This window comes from Glossina fuscipes, unplaced genomic scaffold, assembly GCF_014805625.2.
Source record: "Glossina fuscipes isolate IAEA_lab_2018 unplaced genomic scaffold, Yale_Gfus_2 112, whole genome shotgun sequence".
Lineage (NCBI taxonomy): Eukaryota > Metazoa > Arthropoda > Insecta > Diptera > Glossinidae > Glossina > Glossina fuscipes.
Genome location: NW_023998455.1, coordinates 2,021,167 through 2,044,778, shown reverse-complemented (window position 1 = coordinate 2,044,778; position 23,612 = coordinate 2,021,167). Strand labels below are relative to the sequence as shown.

The window sequence follows — 23,612 nt, the reverse complement described above, 5'->3', positions numbered from 1 at the left end:
AAGGCCGCCAATAAGAAAATTTCAATTTTAAATGATAGACTTGATTTTAGTTCAGTTAGAAAAGTAGTAAGAAACTTTAGGCTCCGTTCGCTGTATGTTTTAAACGATTGCCTATAGTATGAAAAACTTGCATTGAAAATGTTATGTGACAGTTAATTTTAATTAATGAATAAAATAATTATTTAAAAAAATATATATGATGTTAAATAAAATCATAAATTAACTAATTCAATAATAATGAAAGTATATGAATTGGGGAGATAGAAACAAAAGAATATTAATGCTTTAAAGAAAGTTAAGGTAAAAATTGCAGGCATTCTTATTGATATCTATCATTATTAATATATATATATAAGAAATTTTTGTGATCAATATTATGCAATTTCCAAGTTCCCCATATGTATATTTTTTATATATGCACCATTATACATTAAGTATAACTGAATGGTAAAAGTTTGTCAAAATTTACAACAATATCCATATACGATACGTGGCACTGCTATCGTGAATAGAAAATTAAAAAATCGTAATAAATATATATCGTAAAAACTGAAATATACCTAACTATGACAGGGATGTATGTACAAATGTGACAATTAACTACAGAGTTATCTGTTTTGTTTTATCAAACCAAAAACAATTTTGTTTACGAAAAATTACTTTTAAGCTCTGGCACGTTGTCATTGTGCTTAAAATAATCCTGCCTTTCCAAAAAAAAAGAAAGAAAAGAAAGGGTAAACATATTTAATTTTTTCAATTCAAAGATTAATACAGCATTATGGCCCCCAAGAAGGATGCAAAAAATAAGGCCAGTAAGAAAAATACTGATGGTGATGGTGGCGGTAGTAGTAATGGGAAAAAAACTACTAATGCCGGCTCGGCCATTAAAGTGAGACACATTCTTTGCGAAAAACAGGGGAAGGTCCTTGAAGCTTTAGAAAAATTGAAAGCTGGACAAAAATTTCCTGAAGTAGCTGCTGCTTATAGTGAGGATAAGGCTCGACAAGGTGGTGATTTAGGGTGGCAAATACGTGGTTCGATGGTTGGGCCATTTCAAGATGCTGCCTTTGCTTTACCGATATCGACTGTTAGCAATCCCGTATATACTGATCCGCCGATTAAAACTAAATTTGGTTATCATATTATTATGGTGGAAGGGAAAAAATAAATTTGAACTTATGTCCGCAAGTTTTTCCCCCTAAAAAAGAAAAAACTGCGTTAAATGCGTAAAATACTTAAAATTCTTAAGGATTACGAATTTTATATATTTATAGGTTGTAACTGAAATAATGATTCAATTACGGATGTTTCTCACAAATCCTGCATAATTTCACGAAAAAATTTGAAGTCTAGTGGGTTTGCAGACTCCAACAATTACGACGAGATGGTTTAGGGTTCAACGATATTTCAGGATGCATATCGCTACTAGGACTAGCTGAATACTTTCGCACTTCTTAACTAATATAGAAAAGTTATATGCCTGCAGGGGCTATTTATTTTTTAATCACCATCCGAAGTGGAAGACGGAACACGTTCTCCGATTAGGTTAAGTACATATACATAACATAGATATGGTTCGAACATGCTTGGAGGCCTGGACGCTAGCGGAACCCCTATTAAATTTTGACCACATCACATTCGGTGCAGCACATTCATTGGCTGACACAAACTCATCAAAATTCAACATAGAAAGCAATTCATGAAATAATGTACGGAACAAAATCGACGACAATTAATAAAAATAAATAAAATTGTGGAGAAAGAGCGTGCCTTAGAATGTGAGGAACAACAAGTGCTTGAGAATTGAGAATGCGATATACAAAAACGTCGTTGCGCTGAATCTGATGGTATAATGGTATAAGCACCTTCGAGGATACCATAAACGCAAATTATGAGAATTTCTTAGGTGGATTAGACAAGAAATCAAATTTGGATTTTGAATTTTTCAAACAACATCAACTTGACTTCTTAAAGCAGCGGAATATAGCAGAAAATCGGAGTGCTGAAGTGGAACGACATGCCAAACGGAATATGTCGATGTGCGCTGCTCTATTAGGCTCTTGCTTATATAAAAGACCCCCCTTTTGAAGGAAGGGAATTTTAATTCTTTTCTCTTTTGTGTATAAAGAAAAAATCGTCTGAATAACGTATCAGTTTTTTAACTAAACACAAAGCAAGCAAAAAAAATCCAATTCGATAGCGATAGAATCCTTCATACCAAAAAAAAAAACGCAAAAGAAGTAAAAGTACAAAATTCCCATTTTCTCTAATAATGGAGTGGACACAGGGGATTTCTTCGATTTTCAAAGTAAAAGTTTTTGTCGTAGAGGCATGTGCATGTGTTTTAGGCACGTCCTTTGAAAAGTTTTGGTCAGTTTCAAATTCTTTGGCAAATTTTTAAGGCGATATCTTTATTTTCGCTAACTGGAGACCGTTTACCAAAGATGCTACAAAGCTGCGCAAACAGATAGATGGACAGAGAAACAGGCGAAAGTGTTTAGATGCATTTCAAATTGGCCAAGAATTTATACACTATGGGATTTGTTAAGCTTTTTTCTGCGCCTTACAAAGGCATTGAAAACAAATAAAATTTTGATATACCATAGCATTGGATAGGCATGGTCAATTTTTTCCATATACGTACAGATACTGCAGCTTCGCCCATAAAATGCTTGTTTAAATTTTCGTGCATTTATTGCGCGTGCATATATGCTTTAGTTTATAAGTAATGACCAAAAAACCAATTTTTCATTCCCTTTCAAAAATGGGTGTGTTCTCAGTTTACGCGATGTTGTGGGCGTGTCGTTCGATTGATTTGACTCATTTTCAATACCAAACTGCAAGAGTTCTCAATGTTTCTGTCAATTATGTAGTCGATGAGTTCATTTTTGCGGACATGAGAATGTTTACAACAGACATTACACAGACGGACAGCCGGCTAGAAGGATATGCTTAACTCGATTTAAAATTTGTTGCTGATCAAGAATATATATACTTTGTGGGGTCTCTGACGCTTTCTCCTGGGCGTTGCAAACGTTTTGACAAAATGCATATACTCATCCTTCTCTTTCGATGAGAGGTATAAAAAGGAAGCGCAATAGGCTTCTCTCGCTGTCGATATTATTAATAAGTGGTAATCTGGTCATCTTTATTATCACTATAAGTAAAAGATCTGTTAAAAAACAGGTCTCTTCATAAACAGTCGTTATAAAAAGTAGAAAACTTTCTAAACATTTAAATGCTTGTTTCTATCGCACCTTTTAAAAAAATTCGGCTTTGGCCGCTCGTACGTAATCATTTTTAACTTGCTATTTTAATTTGGTTTTCCTTCAGCATCTATGAGAAAAGTATTTTTTTTCGTGGTCGCCACTAATCACTAGTCCGAAATAGGTAAGAGTTAACTTTTGTTTCTTTTAACGTATGGATACTAATTACTGTTATTCTTATTAGTATTCAATTTTGTTGACTTATGGTAAAGGACGTGTTAGTGTCACAATTAATTTATATTATTGATGATACCATTTGTTTTCATTGTCGTCCTTTCTTTCTGACCATAAGAATCAATTGAGAAAATCAAATCGCGTATTAAAAGCGGTGACTATCTAAAATTATTCTAAATAAAATGTAATTACATATGCATACAGCAGTGGAAAATTAATCCAATCCTAGCTTAAATATCTTCTCTTCGGTTGTTTTTAAATGTCAAATGTTTAACGATTCTATTGTACACTTTTGCTATTATTGGACAAAATGAAGGCAATAAATAATCTCATTTGCATTTACATTTGCAATAATTGGTTCTGGTAACATTGCATTTTTATACGTTGCGGCTTTGGTGTTGTTGCATTTTCGCACATGTTATAGAATAATCTTCAATCTTGTGATTTCTTATTGTAAATCGTTTGTTTTTTAAACAATTCTTCAATAAAAAAATTTGAACATTTCGCTAAGGTTGGATTGCATATTAAGAAACTGAATTATCTCTTAAAATTTTATAATCATTGCTTTTGCTTGTTAGCCGCAGTATGTCAGGAGAATTGTTGTTGCAATTTCAGCATTTGGGTATGAGTGAGCAGAAAGCGAAGGAAACCCTTAAGAATGCAAACGTTACTAAGAATTTACAATTGGCTTTGGCGGAAATCAACGGTAGGGATTTACCTGAAGGCGCTGGCATGCTATTGTATCATATGGCGACTAAAATTAAGCCACAAATTGCGGGTCAATTACCTTTGATAACGCGCTACATTGCGAGCGGTAAATTAAATAGTGCTATGAAAGTTGATGCAAGTTTGGAATATTTACTAAAGCTGGGCCAGAAAATAGACATCAATGTTGATATAGAACAATTTGAATCTGAATGCGGTGTGAATGTAATCATTACACCGGAAGAAATTGAGAAACTGGTTCAAAAACTTATACAAAAGCATACAAAAGCATTATTAGAGCAGCGTTATCATTTCAATTCATCGAAAATAATGCAAGAAGTCAGGGAACATTTGAAATGGGCAGACGGTAAAAGTGTTAAGGCAGCTATAGATGTGGAGATTTTTGATTTACTTGGCCCGAAGACTGAGGATGATTTGAAACCTGCCACTAAAATCGATAAGAAAAAAGAGAAATCAAAATCAAACGATAATGTGGATAATAATAAATCGATGAAAAAGGAAAATGATACGGAAAATCATGATGGAGCTCATACTATAGGGGAACTAATGAAAACTAAGGTACATTTCCATGCACCGGGTGAAAACTATAAGACCGATGGTTATGTGGTTACGAATCATACTGAAAATTTACTAAAGCAGCATTTACGTGTAACAGGTGGTCGAGTTCAAACTCGTTTCCCACCGGAACCTAATGGTATTCTTCATATTGGTCATGCTAAAGCTATAAATATCAATTTCGGTTACGCCGCTGCTCACGGCGGCATTTGTTATCTGCGTTACGATGACACAAATCCTGAAAAGGAAGAAGAAAAGTTTTTTACAGGCATACATGATATGGTTGAATGGTTGGGCTATAAACCATATAAGATAACGCACTCTTCCGATTATTTTCAGCAATTGTATGAATGGGCTGTTATTTTAATACGCAAAGGCTTGGCTTATGTTTGTCATCAAAATGCTGAAGAAATGAAGGGATTTAATCCCAAACCGAGTGAGTGGCGAGATCGTCCCATAGAAGAATCTTTGCAACTGTTTGAGGATATGAAAAATGCGAAAATTGACGAAGGAGTCGCGACCTTGCGTTTGAAAATAACCTTAGAAGAAGGTAAAGTAGATCCTGTAGCGTACCGAATTAAATTCATACCACATCATCGCACAGGAGATAAATGGTGCATATATCCAACATATGATTACACTCATTGCTTGTGCGACTCTTTAGAGAATATAACCCATTCATTGTGTACCAAAGAATTTCAATCTCGTCGTTCCTCTTATTACTGGTTGTGTAATGCTTTAGATATTTATTGCCCTGTCCAATGGGAATACGGACGTCTAAATATGAATTATGCGTTGGTGTCGAAACGGAAAATTGCGAAATTAATTCAGGAACGTATTGTTGAAGATTGGGATGATCCGAGATTATTTACGTTGACAGCTTTAAAGAGAAGAGGTTTCCCGCCCGAGGCTATTAACAATTTCTGTGCTCAGATGGGTGTAACCGGTGCGCAAATATCAGTGGATCCTTCCATGTTAGAGGCGGCTGTAAGAGACGTTCTAAACGTAACAGCACCTAGACGTTTAGTAGTTTTGCAGCCCTTAAAAGTTATTATAGCTAATTTCCCTTACGATTCGATGCAAGAGGTGATGGTACCCGATTTCCCCCAAAACTTAGAGCTAGGCTGCCATCGTATGATCTTGGACCGAGTGATATATATAGAGCAAAGTGATTTTCAGGAAAACCCCGAGAAAGGGTATAGGCGTTTGGCACTCGGTCAATCAGTTGGGTTGCGACACGCCGGGTTAGTTATAAAAGTAAAAGAAGTACTAAAGGATATATCTACGGGTGAAATAAAGGAATTGTTATGCGATTGCGAGTTAAGTGAGAAAGCTGAAAAACCTAAAGCCTTTATTCAATGGGTATCGCAACCTATTACCATCGAAGTTCGTCTATATGAATTACTGTTTCAGCATAAGAATCCTGAAGATCTAAATGAAGTGCCAGGAGGTTTCCTTACGGACATCAATCCGAACTCGAAGATGGTTTTGAAATCATACGCTGACCGTTCCTTAAGTACTGTTAAGGTGTACGATAAATATCAATTTGAACGTATAGGATTCTTCTCGGTTGATCCCGATACAACGTGTGAGAAGCTGGTCTTCAATCGTACGGTAGTCTTGAAAGAAGATACCGGAAAAAAATGAGGAATAGTCCGATTTAATAGAAATTATTTTTCTAACATTGAGAAGCTTTACTTGAAATAAAAACAGTTTTTATAATAATTAATACTACTCTGAACAAATAGTCCCGTTACCTCCGCCACCGCCACCGCTTAATATGGCGGAATTTATCATTATCGTATGAAGGTTCAAGGCATTTAATTGACCCATCACTAAGATTTCATCCATAGCTTTTTTAGCATACAGTTTTTGCTCGGACGATAGCTTTCGATAACCACAAGCCCATGCCCGTGCATAAATATCCGCTTCGTCATTATCTATGCAATCGCTTTGATTAGGGTTTACCCTATTCTCATGATAAATAACAGGCTGAGGTGATAAGGAGAGACGTTGAAATTTCGGCTGCTTTCCCAGTTGATTGCTATCTGATGAAAATAATTCCAACGATCGTTTTGTGCCTGAGTTGCGAATCTCTTCCTGTGCGATTTGCAATGACTTTTCATTATTTTCCTCTTCATTTGTCTCGCAAGTATGATCTTTATCCTGCTTTATGCCGGGTGAAGTTTTTCGATATCTGCTTTGACTTTTTCGGATTATACTGTTGAATGCCGAAGGTAAGGAGACAGCTTGATTTCTTTTATTCTGCTCTTCAAATGCTAAATGCGGAGATGTCCGAGTCATAGTGTCAGCCAACTAAATACAAATACAAAAAGGAAAAATGAACAAAAAAATTCATTTTGTCGTACTTTCTTATATTTCTTTTACCCATGGTTGCTTTTGATCCTGATCAAAATTTCGCAATTTTTCGGCAGTTTTATTTAAAGGTAATTTCCTACATATACGACGTCCTAAAGATCTCTTGATACGATCATCATCTTGCATACGAGATTCATTATCGTCATCATTGGTTCGAGGACTATCTAAGGTTTCAATTTCGCATTTCATTGGATATCCTACTGTCTATAAAAAAATTAAAAAAAAAAATTTGTCATTAATGCATGCGAAAATGGGATAGAATGGAATACTCACCAATTTAGTATCATCGTCGTAGGCTGCTATATTGGTTTCATCAAAGCGAAAAGAAATTTTTTCCAAATATTTCTCCTGTTCCAATAGAAAGGACAGCTGTTCAAAATACCATAACGTAGGATTATATTCATCAATACCATTTGTACGCGATTGTTTAATTTTTCTCACTTCACGATTAAAATTTGAACGAAAAGTATTTATTTTACGTTTAACGGCATCATGATTGGCATCGGGTTCAATATCTTTCAATTTTTCAACCATCTTATCCCAACTTTCATTTCGTTTCTCGCGATTGCTATAATCTTCATGTTTACTATTCCATAAGCATGGTAAATTTTCATAAAGATTAATAAATTCTGTCCAGAATTTTTTATTAGCCGTAATTGCCATAATTGGGGAATAATAATAATGCAACCGTTGCCTTCAATTCAGTTTTTATAATCGCAAAAGATTGGATCAGGCCGAACGTAAGTGAATCATGCGAAGCATCATTCATGCTACCAGTCAGCGCAAATTTCAATGTTGCCAGATTGTTTAACTTCAAGAATTAATTATTTTCAAATTGGTGAGTGAATGATAATTAAACCCGTTATACCCTTCACCGCAAGATGAGGGGCATATTCATTTCTTTGTCACAATGTTTGCAACGCCCAAAAGGAAGCCTCAAAGACCCCACAAAGTGTATATATTCTTGATCAGCATCAAATTTTGAATCGATTTAAGCATGGCCCGCCCGTGCGTATGGCTGTTTGGCCCTATGTTGCAAACATCCCTCTGGCCGCAAAAAAAAGTTGCCAGCAGAAAAATTGAAAATTATTGCATGCAGGTTATTATTGAAAAATGATCCAAGTCGGTCAAAGGACACGCCTACAGTATGACGTAAACTGAGAACATCAAAGGAATCAAAAGTTGGTTTTTTGCTTATTATTCATAAACTATAGCAAATAAATGTACAACAATTTGAACGCATATTCTAAGGGCGATGTTGTAGCATCCGTGCATAGAAATGGGAAAATTTGACCACACCTACTCAACATTACAGTGTATCAAAATTTAATCGTTTTTTTCAATACCTTTATGACGTGCAGAAAAAAGCTTCAAATGTACAAATTCTTGGCCAATTTCAAATTTGAAATGTACGTAAACACCTGCGCCTTTTCGTCCGTCCGTCTGTCCTTTACGCAACTTTATAGTATTAGCCGTAAACATTCTCCCGTTAATGAAAATGACGATATCGTTTACAAATTGGCAAAAGAATTTGGAATTGATCTAAACTTTTCAAAGGACATGCCTATAACGCCCACAACCTTAAGCGACAAAAACGTTAATTTTGAAATTAGAAGAAATCTAATGCGCCCATATTACAGAGCATGAGAATTTTGTTCTTTTACTTCTTTTCTGTTTTTTGGGTAAACGGTGATGGGTATAAAAGATTCGGCTCCGACCGAATTTATTTTTCTTACTTACTATTATTATTATTAATTTCTAAGCTAGAGAAATAAATTCTAAGACAAAAGTAATTTTTTTTATTACAGGATATCGCAATAGGATAGTGAAATAGAACATCGGGCAAATGGACTTCATGTCCATGGTTTTCCTGACTCATAAGCACTCTTTCGTCAATACAAGAAAATAAGCAAATAGGTCTTGTCATCATGTAAATTGCAACAAATGTACAAGAAATTGAACGTATATTCCATGGCCAATGCTGCAGTACCTCATCTTTGTTTAATGTTAATCATTTTAAAATTTGTCCACGTTACGATGGATGTCTATATGTGAATCAATACGAAATAATTAGCAATAAATTGAGAAAACTATATTCAATCGGGACCGAATCTTTTACATGCATCGCCTTGATCCTAAAAAAAATGGAAAAAAACTAAATTTTCATACTTTACGATAACTTTACGAGAGGGCGTGGCTGATCTTTTTCTACTTCCAGAACAAAAGTGGAAATTTATATTATGCCTGTGCTGTACTTTATGAGCAAGAAGCGAAAAGCCACATACAATACTGCATATATTTTTGAGAAAATATCAAAGTCAAATTGGCGGGCAACGCACACAGACAGATAGTGGAGACAGATAGAGTGGCTGATGGCATATAAAAAAGAAACGAAATCCTATGATAAATGTTTACAGCAACATTTTACCCTTTCCTAATAGTTATGTACATGTAAATGTATAATAGGCTACACGCTAGCGTATTTCAAATTAATTTGAAATATCGTTCGCGTTCAACAATGTGTACGAATAACCGTCCGCGGGCAACAATGTATATGAAAGATCGTCCGCGCTCAACAATGTGTATGAAATATCGTTCGCGCTCAACAATATACATGAAAAACTAGAAGAGTCAATACAAATAATGAGCGAACTTCGAATTTTGTTGCTTTAGAGGAGAAGTAAATGAGCGAACTTCGAATTTTTTTACTTAACAGGAGAAGTAAATGAGCGAACTTCGAATTTTGTTACTTTAGAGCGTAGGTGAAAGAGTTTTCTAGCTAATATAGTATGTTTTCTATTTAACCCTTTTAGTTTATTTAGTGTATCTTTGGACAAGGTAATGATGAGGTTGTCGTATGAAGGCTCACATCGCTCAATATAAAATTGTTGAAAGCCGTCGTCAAAATATTGGTTAACTGTTATCAGTTGATTGTGATACGTCAGAAAGGCGCATTTGTCGTCGACAAAACCTTTCCTAATAGGTATGCAATATGGCGCCGATACATATTCGGATATATTGCGAATTTTATGAAAATTAAAAAATCTTTTGCTTCTGTTTTTCTTCTTTAACAGTATAAAAATGGTTAAGCCATTTAGCCTGAGTGGCCGAGTAGGCAAGAGTTTCGATTAGCAACTCTATGGTCGTGGGTTCAAAACTCAAGTGCGTTAGAGTTTTTAATAAAGCCGAAAGCCTTAGATGCTAGTGCATCATAGGGCGACTTTAAGGCTTTGCTGAAAATGGACAGTTCTGTTAAGGAATTATTTTGCTTATTGCAAAGGGTGGCTTACGGGTGTTTGTGGCTGCATCAAAAATTCAGGCGCGTTAATTGCATTGCTAGTATTATTCGCGTAACTACCATTATTACCTCCACCATCCACGACCGACCGCTAGCACCGCTGTTGTTACTTGTTGAATTTTGACAAGTGGACTGACTTATACAGTTGCAGCAAGTTGCGTGCTTTGTGTTCAGCCCTTTAGCAACATTGCTGCAACAAAATAACCAGCAAGAGGTCAAGTCACTTGATCGAGAGATCACTTTTGACAAGCAAGAGAGAAAAGAAAATAAAATTAAATGAGCATCTCCTTGTATTTGTTTGAATCGATCCTTTTGATATCAATTATTATCGATCGGAGCTGCTCATATTCGAATCTACAGTTAGCCATTGGAATAGACCGCATTAAGAGTTTTACCCGTCTACCTAACTGGCTACTTTTTCCGGCCTGTAGTTTATTTACTACGTGCATAATGAACGTGGAAAGACGGACATACTTAAATTTATTCAGAATTTTATGCTGTTCTATAATATATATGCGATTTAGCGGATCTAAGAAATTTTGCAAATGTTTTGATAAACTGCATATATCAGCGACCTTGTCCATTTTATGTAAAGAATTTTGTAATTTAGCTCAAGTGGTTTTTCGATTTAAATGCATTTGGGGTTTAATAAATTTGCATGTAAGCAAGCATATGTGCATGCATTTAATATTAAATAAATCTCCATTAATTTAAATAAATTTTAAGTGCTGCGCATTTAAGTAAGTTTCTGATTATTGCGTTTTCAAGTTATTTTAAATGAAAATTTTGTCATGTTTTAAAGCAGGTATATATATATATATATATATATATATGTATACCCTGCATCACTTGCGTAAAGGTACATCAAGTTTATGCGAATGTTTGTAACAAGCAGAACGACTTTATCAATTTATCAATTATTGTCATTGATTCAGACATTCGGTTTATGACTCGGCTTAGGTCTGTCCGTCCGTCCGTCTTTGTGTCTTTATTGTTTCGTGTCAAACTTACTCATTGCATTTTCAATAAATTTTCAAGAAATTTGACACGAAGGGACGCCACCGAAAATGAATTCAATTAGACCACCTATACATCCTTACTATCCTTATGAAGCCCTATTTTCAAAGAGGCCTTGCATTAAAGAGCTTTGTATTTTTAATATCCCTCCACAAATGTTACTATTTTGGCGTACTAAATAGGGAAGGGACCAATAGTTGAAATCTCTCTCATATAAACCTTTTTATAAAAAATAAGTTCAATAGAAATCGGTCAACGAAAACGGTCTTGCAGATGAATTTAATGCACAACGTTTGCAATGCGTAGATCTCTATAGGCAGCCCTTCTCACCTAAGGGTTCTCATAGAAAGTAAGCCTTGGTATGACAATGTGGGATAAAAATAGTCGAAGAGTAATATTAGTCGAAATTGTTTACCTAACATTTTTACTTCTTTTCTGGTAAGGAATTTATTTTTAAAAAAAGATTAATAAATGCCTATGCCCGGGTTGATGCACTTAATAAACTTGCAGACAGTGAAGGTGAGACCTGTTGGCATAAACAGGAAGCCACAGTGTTTAGTGTGAAGATTTAATCTTCTTAATAGTTAAATGGTTGTGAAAGAGAGTTTAACTACATTTTCAATATTAAGGTCAGATAATGATTTGTTTATTTAATGTATCATAAAATTCACATTAAGGTTAAAAAGGTTTAGTGTTTGTATACATTTGTTTAAATCTTCTCCATTTTTAATTATTTGCTAAAATAGTTTCAGATAAGAAAGAGAAGTCTTCATTTCAACTTAATCTTAACTGAAGAAAGTGATTTTATTTATGTGTTATATCATGCAATTAGGATGGAGAATAAAGAAGCAGGGAAAAGAGGTTAGTGTTTGTATCGATTTACTTGGTATAAATTTCTGTAAGGCATTTGCCTATTTAAGGACCGGAAAGCGATTTTTTTCACGTAGTAAACTACGCGGTTCATATTAACGTTTAAAAATTGAGGAAAAGCTGCTAGTGTTTGACTTGAGATTTGATTCGATCTTCTTAGTGCAAATTTATGTGTGAAGGTAGAATGTTGCTTTATCCTAATGTTAAGGTACGAAAATGAGCTTTGTATATGAAATATATCCTGTGATCTACGTAGTAAGCTATTAACGTAAAAAAATGGAGGAAAAGGCATTGGTGTTTCAATAGATTTAAATCAATCTTTTTAGTGTAAATTAATGGAGAAATGTAGAACGTGGCTTTATTCTAATTTTAAGTTTAGAAAATGAGTTGTGTGTGAAAAATCGTCTGCCACGTTATTTATATTTAAGATAAAGAACAAAGGAAAAGAATATCTTTTCAAAGGCAGAGCAAATTCGAAGAAAGTAAATGATCTATACTTGACACCAAAGATTGCGAGCAGTATGTGAACATGGTGGTTAACGGGCCAGTAGATTTGTTTATATCCTAAATCGATTTGCTCAATAAAAATACCTACCGCGCACCTATTACGGGTGAAGTGTTCATTCTGTCGATGCAAGAAAGCATGAAATTTGTCGTAGAAAAATCTTCTTTGAGCAGGTTGTCCGCAATGCGTTCGTGGATGAACTTCATATATATAAGTGCTTTAACATTATTTGGAGCCATCCCTTGTTACATTTGATATTTGAAAAATTTTTTATATCAGCCTACTTTGGCGCACTGTTTACATGTACATGTATAGATAAGTTGGTCTAAGAATTCTCTATCTTTTCATTCAAGTATCATTCACTTGTGATTGACTAATTTTACCGTAAGTACTAATAGGCTCAACAATTTTTAGAGTAACGATTAAGGTTTTATATGTAAGCGGCTACCTACCTATGGTTATTACGGTTATGTACACTATGTACACTACATTATATATGAGGAATTGCGCTGTTGTCGTTCATATCTCGTTGAATTTCTTTTTCGCAATATTAATTTAATTTTTGCAAATTGTTACGACATACCAGCGACAGTTTAAGTTCCATTTTAATTATAGTTTTATGTGTATTAGGTTTTTTTATTTTTTTATTTTTTATTTTTTTTTTTTTTTTGTTATAGTCGTAATATTTTGTTTTATTTTTCTTTTATTCGCACATATTTGTTTTTGTTTCTCGTATTTTTTTTTTGCTTTTTTTTCTATTTCTTTTGCTTGTGCACAGATAAGATTAAATTTCATTTCGAATGTTGGTGATGATGATGATGATGATGATGATGATGATGATGATTACGATGACAATAATTAAGATGACTTTTTTTCACAATAATAGCGTACAAACACACGTACACGTATTGCCGTTTTGTAGTTACAACAGTTGAAAGAGTTGCCCCGTTACTACTGTAAGCCAGTGATTACCAAATGTTAGCCCATGGATCTGGAAGGTATGCAGAGCATTGTCTAGTTCTTCCTTTCAATATATGGAGTCAAATGATTGCTTTTAACGGGCAACTATAATTACGATTTCTTGAATATGTTCAACGAATGTTTTTGATTTTAACTTTGACGAAAGGGGATAAAAGGTTAATGACGTTTGTTATTGGGAGTATAAAATTAGTTTGGCCGCTTTCTTTTCCTTTTTAACGAACTATCTTCCGACCAAAATTTTTCCGCTTTTCTCACCGAGGGGCTTAATGAGGATCAAAATGGACTTTCATTTATCGGCTTAATACGAACAAGAAGGGATAGAGCATTACATTATCGAGTGTTCAAGCGTTTAATAATCTTTGGTCTTATGACAGCAGCATTCAAGCCTGAGTCTATCGAGTTCTAGTTCTCATTACAAGGCCTTACAAAATCTTCGGATAGAATCATTGTTACCATAGTTTTCTTCGCGTAGCGATTCGAGAATGTCTTGCCAACAGTCGCCGAACATTTACGTCTATTTTAGATAGTAAGTACTTAGTGTTAGATGTAAGCTTATGAACGAAAGATATATTTAGCATTATTTGTCTGCTTTCCAGAGCGACTGGGTTTATTAATGCTAAACGATTTTTGTGTGGTGGAAGATGGATGTTGGCATTCCCGAGCAAGCCACAAGCCACAAGCCAGAAAAGCAGTACAAACTCAATTTGTTTACAGTAGAGATCGTATTGTGGGTCCCTATGGAAGGATATTTTAAAATAGATCTGATCAACGATATATTCAGCAAATTCTAAGAGAACGTATATTGTGCAGTAAGGTATAGAATAAAACTCTTCTTTTTCTCATCATTTGGAAATACTTTTTCTACGCGGTGCGTACCACAAAGTGTACACAATACAATTTTAAGGAGTTTTGAATAGGTGTAATTTGGTGAAAAAATTTGGAGGATGGCGCTGCTAAATTTTTACGAATTATGAAGGATGAGACGCGTTACGATACTTTAATTGGAAATAATCACTATGTTGAGCCTTTAAACCGTTACACCGTTGAAACCGACATTAAAACTGAATATGTTTACGATTGGTCATGGCTAGGCGTAGTGCACTATAGTTTGTTCCAATCAAATGAAATTTCTTACTAAAGGGTGCTACTGCACTGTCCTTTTTTCCACATTTCTTACCTTCTTCCTTATTTTATTACACACGTGTAGCGGATGTGCCCGGAATGGTAAAGAAAAAAATACATGGGAAACACAAAAAAATGCTTCAGTTACACACAAGCTTACTTCTGAGTTCGAAATTATTCATTATCTCATTATTTTTTTTGGCATCTTCACGGATTTTTTAACATCTATCGCTAATTTATTAGTTACTTACTTGATGTCAATTAATTTAATTTCGAACGTAATTCAGCTGCTACTCTTTATCACACTCTACGATACAAGGCACTATGCTGGTGGTATGCTGTGCATAATATAGGGTTAAATAATTTTTACGATAATGTACTAAGTGCGGAACTAGAACAAGAGAGGACTTTAGTTTAGGACAAAATTCGCTTCCGTGAATTTTGCTTTTGGTGTCGTGTTTAACTATTGTAAAAATTCACTTGAGCAAGATAGATTTTTATCCCTAGATACTGATAAAATTCACGTTAATAGGGCACTTTGGTCCCTCACACATATAGAAAATACTCACATTAAGATTTCGATAAGTTTGGCAATCGCTGCTTTTAACCTTTCGCTTACCATTTAAGTATTCTGCGTTTTATTTGTGTAAGTTTATGTTTGTAAGTATGTGTGAAAGTATGTAAATTTATATCACTTTTGTTTAAAGTGTATAATAAATTTTATTAACGTAACATTAGTTGATGTATGTAATTAGTTTTGTCTTCCATTACCATTCGAATTGATTAGCAAAACATTTGCATAAGTATGTGTGTAGAGATTTTTGCCTTCTATTTCCAAAAGCTATTGTTTTTTTTTTTTTTTTTTTTATGAATAAAAAACATGGTCAATTAACTAACTAATTAACTATAAAATTATTGTTGCATATATAAATAAACATACATACACACATATATATATATACGCATACATATCGTATCAGCCAAAGGCATAGACACATAGATTGACACTTACAAATGTTTAACTTGTAAGATAAACATTTCGTTTCTGTTTTTATGCAGTTTTCGTTTTAATTCAATATCAATCAATATTTCTATTAATTATAACAGACAGCAATCAATTGCTGATTACGTTTAATACATTTACTAATAAAACTGACAGTTGACATACATGAAGAATGAATGTAATGCGTATTGAGTGCATATGCATTAATGTTCTTCACTTCAGACCCATTTATGCCATCTATACGCAAATATTTGAAATTCCAAAGTTTTGCCATAACCAATGATGTGATTACTTTAAGAAAAAGAAAATTTTCTCAAACTATTACGGAAAGTAAAGAATCTTTTACATTTTCAATATTTTTATACTCTACACCACGAAAGGTAACATAAGGATTTAGCGGTTGTGCGCAAAACCCAGATATCAATTGATTCAAACTCATCTCCTGAAGCTTGTCTGTCCGTCTGTCCGTATGTCCGCTTTGTAATAATTTCAAATATTTTGCCGAAATTTGGTACACCGATGTTTTCCGGCCCAAGAACGATTGCTATTGAAAATGGTTCACTGCTTTCCATATAACACCCATTTTCAAAAGTGATTGCATGAATATCTCCGGGGTGGTGTAGTATTTTTGTCCACTTTGCATTTTAATGTACGTAGAGAAACAAACCCGATGAACTCAATTTTCAAGCACATTGTTCACAAAATCGAATCCAATTGTATTTATAGCCCGTTTATTCGTACTCGAATCCAATTTTTTTTTTGCTTTTGATTAAAGACTTCAAATAACTCAAGGCCAGGCGTCCGAAAGAGTTAAATCTTATGGCCGCCTTGGAAGCAGAATTTCTTAGAATTATTATTATATCAGCGAACTAATCGAATCAAAATCAATTACTTAACATGCTCTGCGGCGCATGTATCTTCGTCTTGCTAAAATCAGATATTGATGGGATCAATATATCTCAAGTTATGTCCTAAAAATTTGTTAGTAACAAACTATAGCACTTTTTATTTATTGTAATGAGGGACTTCCCTACCCTTATTTGCAAAGAAAGGAAGGCCAGCAGTTCAATCACTAACAGGCGATCCCTATACGAAGCACACAATGGTTGATGGTCAGAAAGAGGTGGGGAGAGAGAAAGAAATAGGGAATGAACGATATATTAGAACTTTCCAAAGCTTTTTATGTTTGCATCAAAAATTCTTACCATTTTTTCTCTCATGTTATAAATTTATTTATTTTAAAATTATCGCATGCACTTCTTATAAAATGTGAACCAGAACGTGTTCGTACTTATCGTTAAAATTGCTTTTTTTTTTAAATATTTATTAAGCGAATAATTAATAATAATAAAATTTGGAATCATTAGCTTTTTTAACTCGAGTATACATATACATATATATAATATATAATATATAATATATATATATAATAATATATAATAATGTATTAATATCATGCGGAAATGTTTCTAAAATCTATATATTTATACTCTACACCACTTGAGGTACACTATAATAAATTTGGCCGGATGTATATAACATCCTGAAGGACTTAAGGCAGCACCGTCTTTCATTATGCCGATCGGCTTCCGCGATTTTGAGAAAGCGATTCTGAATCGATCTAAGCTTGTCTGTCCGCCTGTCCGTTTCGTTTTCTTGTGTTCATTCGTAGCTATAGATCGCAATCGTTGAGACACGAACGCTATTGAAAATGTTTCGGATCGGAACACTGATTCGATCACTTTTCTTATTTTGAAATTGATCATATGAATAACCTTTGATTGTACTCGTCTTCATTCATATTTTGCAGTGAATCTTTAAAGCAATAACTAAAATATTTTTGATTAATTGAAGAGTAACTGTTTTTTGATTGAAAATTTCACTTTTCCACTGAAGCATTCTTCAATTATGCCGAAATTAATATTTTCAAGAAAACCTACCTGTATGTTCGACTTCAGGTAGGAGTGTAAATTGAATTATTTTTTTTTCATTTTTAATTGGCACTTAAACCATTTACTCTACTTTCCTGTGAAATCCGTGAAGTTAAAAATATCTCCAAAGAAGAGCTGCGGTGTTGCCATTTTTCTATATATTTTCGAGAAAAAAAGTTTCATTCCTAATACTTAAGAGTGTGCTTAACAATATCCTCAAATATTATTATTCTTCCACTGTTCTTTTTTTTATGCTGGTATAGCGGACTGATTACACTTTTAAAAGGGATGGCGCGCACCTATTAATGTTTACTCTTTGGATCTTATGCAATTTCCAGCAATTGTACTAAGCTTGATAGACAGACTCGGTTTTCTCCAGACCCGGATTATTGTATAGAATTCGTTTACATCATTTAATAAGAATGGAACAATGCTTGTGCTGGGATCAAGTGAAGGATGCATCAATTCTCAATCACAGTGAAGCTTAAAATTTTCATTTAATATTTTTTTTTTTTTCATTTCAGAGAAACTTGGAAAATTCTTATATAAATTAGTTCAAGTCTATTTAATTAATTATAGTCAGTTTTTTTACGCTATTGTTCGACAGATAACTCAATTTATACAATTATTTGCACGTTATCTTATTTAATTAATGTTATTATTGTTATTATTATTGTTACTATTTTTTTTTTTTTTTTTTGTTCAACATTTTCTTTCCTTAAGCAATTTTGCTATTGCACTTGCAGTCAATCAGTCAGTCAGGCATTTACACATATTCAATGTGCTAATCAATAATAATTTAAATTTTTTAAGTTTTTCATAGAGCGCGGCTTGACTTCAAAAGAGTAAATAATAATAATAAAATACATATCAGATATGATCAGATAAATAACATAAACTCAAGTCTGACAATAATGTTGTTGTTGTTGTTGTTGTTGTTGTTATTCTTTTTACATAACAGAGTTTATAAAGAAATTAAAGCAACTATTGTAATGAATTATTGCATTTTTTATTTATACCCTACACTTTTTGTGGCGCCTGAGTATTATATTAAGTTGTTGCTTGTGTGGATGTGTATGCAATACTCGGAAGGTATTGAGAAAGATCGACCTTTTATTCAAAATCACTTTTTCACCTGATTTAAGAACGTTTGTCCGTCCGTCCGCCTGTCATTTTTTTGTTTTCTTATGCTTCACCTATAGGCCGAAATATTTTGAAATTGCGTAGATCGATGTGTTTTTTTTGCCCAACAACAAAACACTAGCGAAAATGCTTCAGGTTGGATCATTTTTTCCACCATTTCCCATATAAGGCTTTAATTTAGTGAGTCGTTATATACATAACTATAGGACGGTGTAGCATATTTCATGAGACGTTGTAGCCCACTGTAGTATTTTCATTATTTTTTTAAAAATTTTTTATAAAATATTTAAGAAACTCGTACTAAGAAATAAGAAAAAAACCACATATTACGGCATAAGTAGCTAAATGGTTTAGTTGTTAGCAGTGGACCAGTAATTTGGAACAAAGTAAACAAAATGAAAAGAAAAAAAAAATTTCATATATAAGTTGATGTAAACAAATATGATCGAAGAGGCCTTTATCTTAAATTTTAATATGTAAACAACAAAGGTAATGTCAGAAACAACGTTCACTTGCACACAACACGACTTTCTTATGCTTATTGAAAGTCAAAGGAAATTTATTGAATTTGTATACAAATTATGAAATATTCTTTAACAAGATCGTAAATATTACATACGCAAATTTAAATACCGAAACCGACACGCTTAACTGCTGTTGTCGGTCTATGCCACGAATATGATTAAAAAAAAATTTTTTTTTTTTTTGAAAATTCAACTAAGTCTCATGTTGTTGTCACATTTGTTTTGAAAAGCAATTAAAACTATTTGTTGTCTTCTCTTAAGGTGGTCTAGAGAAAGGGTAGATTTGCATATTTAGTTCCCCATCAATCGTGGTGAATATTACAGAAAGTGTTTCGTGTCTCGTATGGTGATGTATTCGCCCAAGTAGTTGAGTAAGAACATGTCAGTGTTCGCAAGTTTAAACCTCAAGTACGGTAGAGTTTTCTGGGTTCAATCAATACAGGCACGACACTTACCGATTGGGTGCATATCCCCTAGGCTACGATCACCACTTTCTTCTTTAACTAACTAGTCTTTCCATATCTCTTTCTGACTTTGTCACCGTGTGACACGAACAGGGGAACGTCTTGACCGATTGATCACATAAAAATCCGATCCAATTCCATTTGTCTTTTATATAACTGAATTCATTCGTTCAGTTAACCTTCATTGAGGTTTTCACCTTCATCTTCAAATTTCTCGAATATATATATATATATGTATATGTATGTATGTGCATAGTAAATATAATATTCAATGTAAGCTTCTTTCCTATTTTATCTTATATATTAAATCAATTTGATATTGGACAGATGGCCATAGTTCCAATATTGAACTTCGATTGAATTTGAATTAAATTTGAATTGAATTTGACTTGAACTTGATATGAATGACAATTTGATTTGAATTTGTATTCAATTAAACAATAGGTTGACGATTGCTCCTTTTGAAGTCGAATTAAACCTTTTTTTTATGCAAAATTATGTTTTGCTTGACTATATAAGTAGTAAAGTAATTTATTTTAAATAAATTAAAACAACGAAAAACACTATAATAAGATTCGATTCACCGTTAAACACCTTACAACATTTCGTTTAATACGGTTATTCATATAACGACTTATCAAAAAAAAATCGAAAAAGTGATCCGATCCGGCCATTTTTCAATAGCATTCGTCATTGGGTCAAAGTTTCTCGGTGTAACAAATTTCATCATCATATCTTAAAAGTTGTGCCGCATCGATGGAATACAACTAAACAACCCAGACAGAGGGACAGAAGGACAGACAAAATCAGATCGATTCGGAAAATGATTCTATTTAATAAAAAATGGATTCGTTATAAAAAACTGTAGGTACATTTCAACTCTTTCTGGACATATATACATCCGGACAAGCTTAAGACACCCAAACAGAAGAATGACACGAATATTCATTTTGTCAAAACGTTTGCAACGCCCAGAAGGAAACATCAGAGATCCCACAAAGTACATATGTTCTTGATCAGCATGAAATTCTGAATCCATTTAAGCATGTCCGTCTGTCTGTGTTTTCGTTTGCGTAATGCCTGCTGTAAATATTCTCCTGGCTACAGGAATGAAGCTGTTGACTTCAAAATTGAAGGAAACATTGGAGGTTCATGCAGGTTGGTATTGCAGATGGGCCTAATCGGTCGAAGGACACGCCCACAGTACAATACAAACTGAGAACACCGCTGCTTTTCAAAAGGAGTGGATATTACTCGTAAAAAAAAAACCAGACAAATTTACAAAAATTTGAAAGCACATTTTAAGGGCGTTAAGGGCGCTGCAGCATCTGTATAAAAGTGGCAAAAATTGACCCCTTCTATCGTCTAATATTATAACTTAATCAAAGTTAATTTTTTTTTTTCAGTACGTACAGAAACAAGCTTCGAATACTTGGCCCGTTTCAAATTTTTTAATGCATGTGAACATGTCCTTCTGTTCGTGTGTCTATCTGCTCAACTGTGTGGGATCTGTGATAAACATTCTGCCGTTCGCAAAAATAGAGACATCGACTACAAATTTCGAAAAGAATTTGGAAGTCAGTTGAACTTTTAAAAGGACACGCCTGTAATGTCCATGCGCTTATGCGACGAATGCTTTTACTTCGAAAATAAAAAAACCGCCCCTTGCACTCCCTATTATAGAGCATGAAAGTTTAGTTCTCTTACTTTTTTTTTTATTTTTTTTAGGATAACAGTGATGGGTATAAAAGATTCGGTCACGACCGAATATAATTTTCTTACTTGTTCAAAGTCAAAGCACGTTCGATTCATTTAAGAAGAAACTACAAAACAAATTACGATCTCTTCACACAAATTTAAAATATGACAAATAACATATGACAAGACCTACGCTACCTTTAAGTCGAATTTTAGATACCCAACATTTTTATTGATTGCTTATAGGGCATAAGAATTGATCGCCCGTAAGTTTAATTATTGTTTTCATTTACTTAGTTTTTCTTTTGAGTTCTTATGGGTTTAGGAATTTGAATTTTAGTATCAGTATTCGTTCCATATATCAAACATACAGCGGAGACTGATATAATGATCAGAGCATTTTCTGCCCCTTTACAAAGTAAACGAGCTCCTTAGCGTTAGTATTAGCATTCTGTCTAGCTAGGGGAGTTCGAGTGGCCATTATAGGCGGTACCAAGAAACCACATTAACAGGCTGGTAACGCAACGGGCACGGGAATAAAGCGGATGACAGCATTCTGGACAACAACGATAGGCAAAAAGATTCATAAAATCTTCCGGTAGGGCACACAAACTACTGGAACTAAAGACAAGAGACCTACGTTTAATCACCGGCTTCTACACGGGTCATAATTTCCTCAGGTATCATCTGAAAAACATGGGTATGTTTGATACCAGTTCATGCAGATTTTGCCAAGGGACGATTGAAGCGTGCCATCATATTCTTTGTGAATGTGAGGCCATCTGCAAATTCAGACACCAAATGTTTGCCCAGAATTTTACTACGCCAGATACGGTAGGGTGCTCCGATCCAAAGAAGGTGACAGGATTCATAGTACGTCTGTCTACCAAATTTCATGAAAATATCTCAAAAATTGTGATCTGCAATTTGAACACAAAAATACACAGAGAGACATCGGACGGACAGATATGCTTAAATCGATTTAAAAATTGATTCCGAACCGATCGATATTATAAAAGGTGGACCTTATTGAAGCCCTTCTGGGTGTTACAACCGTCCGCGGTAACTTAATGCAACCGGTACCACCAGTCGGGTAGGATATAAGAATGAACTAAATTGCACGTGCATTATAATTTTAGATGGGTGTGGCAAATTTTCCCCTCCGTTTTCTTTTTTTGTAAAATAAACGTAGAAATTTTTAACGTGTGCTTATTGCGACGAGTATGAGTGATGAGCAAAAAAAAAGGCTCGAAAAACAAAGGTGTTCTCAATTCAAATCCCCTCGTAAACGGCCAATTTTCAATCCCAGCCTGCGTGCAAGAATTTCCAATATTTCTATATGCAGCATTACTCATATGGCCAGGGACACCAGCGCGCATGCTTATACCGATCCGCAATTTGACAGTGATCGAGATTATGTAAACTATATATACGATCTGTGAAATTTACCTATGGATGCAGCAAAAGGTTGTGATGGGATTAATATATCCCCATTCTTCGATGAAGCTTGTTTATAATACCTGTTCCCTCTATTCGTTCTTAATAACTTTTTCCGTAATGTATATAAAAGTACTGAGTGACTTCTCGATTATCATTCGATCGTATTCGAATCTATATATAACTATTAGTTATGGATCGCGTAGGCTAATGTATATCGTGTTTATTCATACTTTAGTCAATATTTTGTATAATTTCGTGTGCATACCTAACGGTCAACGTAAACTTTCTATGAAAATTTGATGCACATGTTAATAATGTAAATACGTATGTGTGTCTATGCATGTATGTACCAGGCGAAATGCTAAATTGTAAATATTTCAATGGCAAAATAATAAAACGCATTAAAGAAATATTTGAAATGATGATTAACGAAAGCATTCGTTACAATTTCTTAAATAACGGAGAACATGTACAAGTGTATCGTAATATTTGAAAAAATTTTTTTTTTTATTTTGA

At 33.9% G+C, this 23,612-nt stretch overlaps 3 protein-coding genes across 3 annotated transcripts; 2 read left to right on the top strand and 1 right to left on the bottom strand.

Moving 5' to 3' along the window:
* Positions 1–613: 613 nt before the first annotated feature.
* LOC119639458 (peptidyl-prolyl cis-trans isomerase NIMA-interacting 4) lies at positions 614–1,194 on the top strand. The gene has a single exon (XM_038036842.1). It carries the CDS (start codon positions 779–781, stop codon positions 1,166–1,168), a length of 390 nt encoding a protein of 129 aa, XP_037892770.1. The 5' UTR covers positions 614–778; the 3' UTR covers positions 1,169–1,194.
* A 2,621-nt stretch (positions 1,195–3,815) lies between these two features.
* Positions 3,816–6,427, top strand: LOC119639109 (probable glutamine--tRNA ligase). Its single transcript, XM_038036318.1, has 2 exons — positions 3,816–3,951; positions 4,019–6,427. Exon 2 carries the CDS (start codon positions 4,026–4,028, stop codon positions 6,366–6,368), a length of 2,343 nt encoding a protein of 780 aa, XP_037892246.1. The 5' UTR covers positions 3,816–3,951; positions 4,019–4,025; the 3' UTR covers positions 6,369–6,427.
* On the bottom strand, positions 6,370–8,213 carry LOC119639111. Its single transcript, XM_038036320.1, has 3 exons — positions 7,374–8,213; positions 7,110–7,304; positions 6,370–7,037 (listed from the first exon to the last, which is right to left on the bottom strand). The coding sequence occupies exons 1-3, from the start codon at positions 7,761–7,763 to the stop codon at positions 6,453–6,455; spliced, it is 1,170 nt and encodes a 389-aa protein (XP_037892248.1). The 5' UTR covers positions 7,764–8,213; the 3' UTR covers positions 6,370–6,452.
* Between the last annotated feature and the right edge of the window lie 15,399 nt (positions 8,214–23,612).